At 33.3% G+C, this 9,079-nt stretch overlaps 1 protein-coding gene across 1 annotated transcript in view; it reads right to left on the minus strand.

Moving 5' to 3' along the window:
* Positions 1-3,034: 3,034 nt before the first annotated feature.
* LOC18052738 (protein STRUBBELIG-RECEPTOR FAMILY 3) overlaps positions 3,035-9,079 on the minus strand; it is an 8,789-nt gene continuing 2,744 nt past the window's right edge. Inside the window, 12 exon segments of the mRNA XM_024190807.1 lie at positions 3,035-3,579; positions 3,974-4,130; positions 4,257-4,393; positions 5,123-5,261; positions 6,141-6,412; positions 6,822-7,255; positions 7,369-7,799; positions 8,431-8,496; positions 8,642-8,707; positions 8,788-8,859; positions 8,939-8,978; positions 8,981-9,009. Of these exon segments, the coding sequence (XP_024046575.1) occupies positions 3,481-3,579; positions 3,974-4,130; positions 4,257-4,393; positions 5,123-5,261; positions 6,141-6,412; positions 6,822-7,255; positions 7,369-7,799; positions 8,431-8,496; positions 8,642-8,707; positions 8,788-8,859; positions 8,939-8,978; positions 8,981-9,009 (1,942 nt within the window). The 3' untranslated portion in view covers positions 3,035-3,480.

Here is a 9,079-nt window from a genome sequence, read left to right on the forward strand (position 1 = left end):
TACACAATTTTTTAACAATTAAATCATACTTATTTTGATGACTTAAATTGAGTGGGACATATCTTATAATATTCTTTTTTTCATTTATATTACTAGATATCTCCTTTCTTTCAATTTCTTCTGTTGTCTTTAAACTCTTTACTAGTTTTCTTTGCCCCTCTGTTGTCTTATCTTTTCTAAATTTTATGTCTTAAGGGAAAGTTTGACATGCAGAATAAAATTGGATATATGATAGGATGTGATTGGATTGTATTACAGGGGTGTTTAGAATCTAATATGATCTAGTCAATCAATTTGATCCGCAAAAATCTTATATGCAAAAATTTAATCTGTGAATTGATAGATTGGATTAAATTAAAAATTTAAAAATCCGCAGTCTGTAGATTAGAAATGGATTTATTTATGTAAATCCACAAAAATCAACGAATCTATAAAAAAAATAAAAAATATTTATTTAATTAAAAAAATAAAACATTTAAATATGGCATTACTACTTACTAAAAAATAAATAAATAAATAAATAGTTACATTAGCACCAAATGATACGTGATATCTTACTCAATAATATTATAAAATAAAAATAATAAAATAAACAAATATAGCTTTCTAAATAATAAAAATGCTAAAACAAAATAAATAACCCTACGCCAATCAAAGCATTTTAGCACATAATACCAAACCTCTATCCCGTTGCATGCACAGAGCCATCATCATTTCACCTTGCCACTTAAGGTAATTAAGCTTAATTTCTTACTTTCTTTTCAAACTTTTCAATCTTGTCATATATCGATCTAGACAAATGAGATTTTTTTTTTCTTCGCTATATTACATTTTGAAACTGTAATTGTACTAGTATAGCTTTATTTAAACAATTAATTTTGAATTTAACAAGTAGTAAAATTATTTTTATATTAGATTTTTTATTTAATTAGCTTGTGAATTGGACAGAGCTAAAAATTTTTAATTAGCAAAATGGTGGATTCAATATGAATTGGGTCAAACACACATTCGATCCGCAAATGCATGGATCGACTTTGAATTGAATTTACCAATCTATGGATTGGATTTAATTGAAAATTTATAATCTGTAAAATCATAAATCAAATAAGGATTAATATCCAATCTATAAAATCTTATCTGCGAACACCCTTATGTATTGTATTTAGTAATGTCTCATGCTTGGTATAATAGGAGTTTTTATTAAATTCTATATATCATTTTTTATTAAATTAATTAAAAATAAATAAAATCTAACTAAATATTTAGATATTAGTTTAAATTTTAATATAAATTATATAAAAATTATTTTAGCGATAATATAATTGTATATATATAAATTTAAAACAATGTTATAATTTAATGTTAAAAAAACAAGTTGCATTACTCATATAATACATAAATAAAAATAATTATAGTAGATAAGTATTCCATTTAAATTAAGTGGTTTGGGATAACATACTAGCTTTGAAAAAAAAATAATCCCAAAGGTCTCTCTAAGATACGTTTTTGTCACTATTGAGGATTTTGTGGTGAGCCCATACTTGCTCATCCAATTTAACTTTTTAGCACCAAACATAAAATTAGTAGTATTTGTACCAAAATAATTCAATTCTATGAAATTTAACAGAAACCAAACGTGCCCTAAAAGTTGAAAAAAAAAAAAAAGTGGTTTTACAAGTTCTTGATAAAAGAAAAAAGAAGAGGAAAATCATATCTGGAAAATGATACGCTGATATTTTGATGAATTCTCTCTAATGTGATTGTTCTTCACATAGAATTTTTGATTGATTAGAGCAACAGACCAAGACAGAAGTTCAATGTTGGTCCAATAAAGAATGAGTTCCAAAGACAGTAACCCCATCAAGCATATCCAGCTTTTAACCTTCTCTCTAAGAAAGTTATGAATCTCCATGGAGTTATACGGTTAGGCAACGGAGGGAATAATGGGTGATTATATAAGATTTTGATTTGAAGAAACAACATAGATTTTTATTTCGAAGTTCAAGATTGATTAATTGTAGCACCAAAATATTTTAGTGATGGAGGAATACAATGCAAGACAACAGGTGAGAGAATTTTTTGAGTTATGTGGGGTCCATTAATTTTGCTTGTAAAAATTAATAGTTATTACATTTCAACCAATCTCTTTATCTCTTTATGTTGCATTAATTTATAAATATTTGTTTATACAAAATTATTTATAACTCTTATCATTCTTGTTAAAGAAATATAATATAATAACTAACAAAAACATTTATATATAAACTTATATCTAAAATCATGTCCCTTAAACTTGTCCCATCTAATACATAAAAATTATCACTAAAATTAAGATGGTCTTAGGCCGACTGTGTTTATTTACATCAAAAGCTCGTTCTCATTACTTAGCCACCTACTCAACTACAAGACACTCTCATTGCTGCCTGCCTCGAAGACATCCAACATTAAGGAAACTCATAGAAGTGAAAAATCTCAAGTATCCTTATCATGAGACATGATTGTCATTACAAATGAGAACTTGAATTTCAAAAGAGTGGGAAAATGCTCCTAGAACATAGCGGGTTTTCCCCACCTCCGAAGCTTTGCCCCTTTCAACTCATCATATGGCTATGCTTAATGCTTATGAAACCATCTAGAATAACTACTAACTAGTGAATTCCAACAACTTGTTTAATCGATACAAATTGTAACCGCGATCAATCTTTCCTCAAATTCAAAATAAAGTAAATAAACCACATGAACCACTCCGTCTCAATTGTTACTCTAGAAATTTGATTATTCAAACAGAATCTAAATTCCTAGCATTCTGCATCGATTCATATGATTACATGCAGAATGAGAAAAGCATACATAAATATTGGGGGGCAGATATATCTTTTGTGAAAAGTGATGCACTTGAAATATTTCTCAACACACTTCAAAACTCTTTAAATGTCTCCTTTACCATTAACAAAATACACTCAACTTATTCATGCAACAGATTGAAAGCAACAAAAAAATGGGCAATGCAACCTCTCCTGCGGCAATTAACCAATTTTACTGTCAAACAAGTGCGTTTCATAACCAGATCCTACCAGGTTCTGAGGATAATGAAAAAAGGGTTTATAATACATCAAACATACATTACAATGTTTTATGATACACCACAAACAAATTTTATCAACAAGAATTGGTAACCAATAATAGTGATGAAACAATAGGGGTCAGTACATTTCAGAGTATAGTCTAATGGAAAACTGAATGAATAGTCATTGGCCTGAAAAATCTCACAGTTCACAGTCAAGGTTCATAAGGTTCTGCAGCGATTACCTCAGTCAGCTTAAGAGCGTGATGTGAACTGTTGGTGTGGTTAGCAAGGGGCATTTGTTGCGGCCTCGTTACAGGAGGTGTGCTTTTCTTGATTGTTAATAGGGCAAATCAAAATCTATGGACCGTCACCATTCACAAGCTGAAACCACTACATTTATTTCCTAATTTACATCAGTCCCCAAGTGATTCGTTGCTGCAGCGCTCCCGCCGTATCATGTCTACTAAATCCTGGACAACTTCAGACATTGGTGGCCTGAATTCAGGCTCAGACTGCAAAATACACTCAAAGGTTAGATGGACAAAAGACAAAAACACTGCTACACATATTTTATAACCTAATCATCGTCATCCTCTACAGAACTGTCAATTGTCTAAGATCATGAATTTAAACATATATCATTCAGTAAACCACGAAAGTAATCTGCTTACTCCTGTGATATTAAATTCACTGTAAGTTGGTCTTGTAATAATTTTAAGCATTTCAGGATCTGAATGTCCGTATATCCTAAAACATTTTTTTCTGTGTTTAAACAAACAATTACATCGTATATGCAAATGAACTGAATCGTTTTTGCCATGTCACAAGTAAAACATGTTGCAACTTAACACATTAAAGTAATAATCCTAATGACCATCATATAGAAGTCAAAAATGAAACACTCACCTGAACACAACGAGAAATAATGTCAGCAAAATGGGATAACGATTTAGCAGGATATTGTCCACTAAGGGAAGGATCAACCATCCTGGACAATGCATCAATGTCATGAAGCTGGGGAATCGCCCATCTTACAAGGAATTGCTCACCGCGATTTCTTGTTCTAGAAAGCATTTTTAAGAAGATAAAAACCATTAAAGTGAGAAATTTAAGACAGGATGTTCATATATTATTTAACTGACAAATTATGTCCATACAAGTAAATTAAATATGGTTTCACTTCTTTTACCTGTCATAGGACTTACGGCCTGTTAAGAGTTCTAGCATAACTACCCCAAAGCTGTAAACATCACTCTGACAAGTATAAATTCCTGACTCAAATTCTGGAGCTCCATAACCATAAGCTGTTAGCAGATGTCCTGACAACTGAAAGTAAAATTGTTTCAGACATGATAGAGCTGAAAGAGTGAAAAAAAAACTAGTGACCAGAGCAAAAAGTTGGGGTTAAAGCTTGTGTGAAATAATACAGAGTCCAGTAATGGGTATTGTTTTGGCAAGTCAAATTTGTACTTTCCATTGTAGCAAGACCCTGAAAATCTATCAAAACTTTACCACTTCTAGACAAGCAAACCACAAAACTAATCCATAAACATGTTAAAAGTAGTTAAGACATAGACAAGTTTTGAGAACCTTACTTTTAAACCAGTTAATGTAGGTAAGATATAAATACATTTTGCATGAAGTTGGTATTGTTGGCAGCATACAAATTATCCTAATTTATTTATTCACGCTGTTATAAATAATATTCAATAAGTTATATTAAAAAGTTATCAATATGCAGATACTTTTGGTTTAGATCTCTCAACTTGTTGGCAGCATTCCAATATGTCAGACATAAATCAATATGCTATTGACAATTATAAGGATATACATGTAACACTTGGTCCTGGTCCCTAACACTTGGTCATCATTTAAAAGAAAATATTATTATTCAAACTTATGAATTCAAGTCTGTTAATATTTTGCTCAGGTTCAAATCTATGAATCTAAAAGGAAAAGAAAATGTCAAAACCTAAGCTAGTACAAATCAGGAAAAGTTCAGAAATTTCTATGCATAACACCACCGGCCCTCATGATCGTAAGATTATGACTTACCTGACTAACTGAGCCTGATGATATTAGTGGGGCCAAACCACAATCAGAAACACTCACAGCAAGATCATCGTCAAGAAGAATATTGGCCGACTTAAAATTTCTGTGTACAATAGGTGGTTGACAAATCTCGTGCAAGTACCTTCTCATACAAAGTAATGAACAAGATCAGCCATCGAAAGACTGCATAGTTCATTTCAGAGCAAAAATAAAACAAGAAAACCAACCAAAACATGTTTTTATCTTACTGGCATTAACAGTTTAAAAGTATGATTCCTGAAATGTGTTGTATCTTAAGCACATTGACAGATTTGGGAACTCTACTTCCTAAAATATCAATCTTATCATCCGAGAACTGCAAAAATAGTTTTAAATATTTTGCATCATCCCACAATCCCTGATTTAATTCACGGAAATGGGTAATTTCAATTACTATCCCCATAAACATAAGCTAACACCAGTGGATTTCATTTTTATGCTTTCAAGTTTACACTACGAGGAATTGGAAGATAAGTCATTGCAGTCTAGATGGATGGTTCACCATAGCTATACCATTTGCTGAATTTATTGTATCCTTCTGACTCTTTTATGATTTTTCAAGATTTTTTTTCCTGGTATAAACCTCATGTATCGTGTCTTTCATCTTATCTTTTATACACTTTACCTATAAATTTTCACGAGAAAGGATATATATATATATACACACACACATACACGTATGTATAAGTGTACAAGTTTGAAACTTTTTTTGTTTGAAGTAAAAGTTTGAACCTTAAATAATAAAAGATTTGATTTTTTTTCTTGTTTATTTTCTAAATATATCTATCTCTATCATGTTCTAATATTTCTGACATGTAATAACCAAACCTAGCCACTTAAGCAAGGATAAAATTAAAAAAAAAAAAAAAGAAAACCTAGTCTGAATCAACCAGGAAGCTGATAAATCTTGAATCCCTGAATTAGAGAAGTTAGTTTGGGACTTTGGGGCAGAATATGCCCACTTGGAAGTTACTTGACTTACTCTAAGGCTCTAGCAGCTCCAAGTGCCATCCGAATGCGGGTGTTCCACGAAAGATTATTTTTTAATTCATCATCTGAGTGTAGCATATCCTGCAGAGTTCCGTTACTGCAATACTCATATATAAGAAGCCTTTGGCCATGCTCTGCACAGTAACCCTTGAGCTCGACTATATTAGCATGTCGAATTCGATCAATATTGTTCACCAGTTCAAGAAATTCATCATCCTTCTGCTGACTTGAAGCCCTCTTGTCCAGTTTCTTGACTGCTAGTAGCTGCAGAAGCATCCACAAAGATCACACATCAGAACTAAAATTCTATGCCCATAAGCATACAAAGACAGTTTAACAACAAAAGGTTCATCATGTGAGAGGAAATATGTATCTAGAATTTTAAAGTTGCATATACAAGCTCAATCACAATTTCCATTCAGAAATTAGTTGGAAGTGAGAGTAAACAGAGAAATTGAACAAATTCAAAGTTCTACACAGGAAAAGAAATGATCTGGGAACATACTAGTAATATCAGTCCAGCAATAGTAGATAGAAATAAAACTGATGAAAAAAAAAAACCAATGATCTAGCATACAGAGCAACAATTCAATGCCCAAGATGGGTTTCACTTAATCAATCACCAAAAGGAACTTGCTATAAACTAATGAATTTCCAATTAAAGAATTTATACCTTTCCATCAGGAAGCTGTGCCCTATAAACACTCCCCAGCATGCCAGCACCTATAAGGTTTTCTTGAGAAAAGCTGTTAGTATATTGTTGAAGGGATGCAATGGTGAAAGACCTTGCAGTTGTGAAAGGTTTTGCAGTTTTAGTGGAAGTCTTCACAGCAGTTCCTTCAGCGGGCACAATTGGCTTTACAATGACCTTCTCTACAACAGGTGGTGGAGGAGGGGGTGGAGGAGGAGGAGGTGGAGGTGGGGGAGGAGGAGGTGGTGGTGGCATCATCATCATATCTAGTGAACTCATGTCTATCTCATGATCATCCCGTCTAGGTATTGTGCTCATCCTTTGTTTATTTCTCTCTTGTTCATTCTGTGCATGTGGAATGGCTCCCATTCTTCTCATCTCTGATCGATGATCCTCCTTCGGCTTCACAGATGCATCTGTTGGAGCAGTTCAAAAGATCCAATCACAACCAATAAAAATGATTTCAAACCTGACAATGCAGCACATAACTCATATAAAAACTGAGTGACTAAAAGCAAGTTTTATTTGCCTTTCTCCATTTGATTGGTTGGAAGGGCCAAGGTCCCATTGTCCCTGGCTTCCTCTCTGTTGTTGCCTCTAAATGCACCAACTTGATGCCGCTTGAAAATTCTGTCCACTTCACCCCGTCTTTTGATACACCTCGGCATAAAAAGTAAAAACACCAATGCCAAAATTACAAATAACAGAACTCCTGCAATTGATATCCAAACAATTTTTTTAGTTGTCGAAGATTTTTTTTTTCCAGAATTTGAATCCTCTAAAGCAGTTGGTCCATCAGCCTGTTTTCCAGGTGTGTGTTGAGAAGGTGGTGTCCGAGAGACCGGTGATGACCCAGAGACAGGTCGTGGCCCAAAAAATGGTGGTGCAGGCGGTGGAGTTACCGAGGATGTAGGAGGTCTTGATGGAGCAACTGTTGAGTTAAATGGGTTTCCATCTTTTCTGCAGGTGTATCTCAATGTCAGAAACAAAACCATATACCACAAAGTAAAATCAAACATTTTCAAATACGCATTACAGATATCACATTTTCAAACTACAGGTAACACAGCATATACAAATTTTACACCCTCAAAGACTTAGTTACTGTTTCCAACCTGGATAGAGCATATATCAATGCTGCAGCATTGGAAAATAATTCACCATGTCAAACATTAATGTAACCAAATTACTAGCATAAATCGCAGTCTCACAAGGACATCAAAGTTCTCATTTGTCATATCACGTCATTTTTGTTGCCAAACAGCCAGTCATCATGTGATGTCTAGCGCCACTCTATAACTAAACCCATTATGGATTCTTTCTGCTTACATGTGCCAGTCTGAGCAGAATGATTTTATTTCCATGTGGTGTATCAGGACACATGCAGCCATTATCAACATTTTTGCCTATTCTTACCAGCTGCATGTCCTTTGAGAAATTTCTAATTTTAACTAAATGACAAAAACTCAGAGAATCCATGAATTTAGCAGTACGAAAGAAACCCCTGAAATAACCTATTTCCCCATTGGAAGTCACACTCAACAGCATAAATGCTCTCCACATATATAAACCATAAATTTGTGAATCTCACCTGAAATTTGGGATCTGCAGCATTTTCTCTGGTATTGGCCCAGAGAATAGGTTATTCTCTATATTCCTGTGAAAGAAAGAAAAAAGATAAGCCAAAAAAAAAATCCTACAAATTCCCAATACCATAGAATACGGTTATGCAGATTGTTAACCACTGTATAAACCGACAATTCAATCGTAAAAAATAGATGTGACAAGGTTAAGAAGTGTACAAATCTCTGAGAGGAAGATCTTGTAAGACATCAAGGGTCCCAGACAGCTGATTGTTCTGCAAATGTCTGTCAATCGAGAAGTTAGATTTATACATAAAGGTATAACAGGTGCACTAAAATAACCATGAAAAGAGAAAAAAACTCACAGTGTTGTCAGCTGCGACAAATTTTCCAGAGACGGAGGGAGTTCCCCACTCAAATTGTTACTAGATAAATCTCTGCACGAACATAAGTGAACCGATTAACCATCAATAAAAATATATATTTAAAAAACAATGTTGATTTAATTGAACCTACAGATTGATCAACCCTGTAAGGGACTGAAAGGCATCTGGTATTCACCACTTAAAAGATTGTTGTTTAGAGACCTGAAGCATCATCAACAGAATACAGCTTAGGAATAATTCTACAAAAACTGAGAGCATTGCTGCTAAGCAT

This window comes from Citrus clementina, unplaced genomic scaffold (assembly GCF_000493195.1).
Source record: "Citrus clementina cultivar Clemenules unplaced genomic scaffold, Citrus_clementina_v1.0 scaffold_2, whole genome shotgun sequence".
Taxonomy (NCBI): domain Eukaryota; kingdom Viridiplantae; phylum Streptophyta; class Magnoliopsida; order Sapindales; family Rutaceae; genus Citrus; species Citrus x clementina.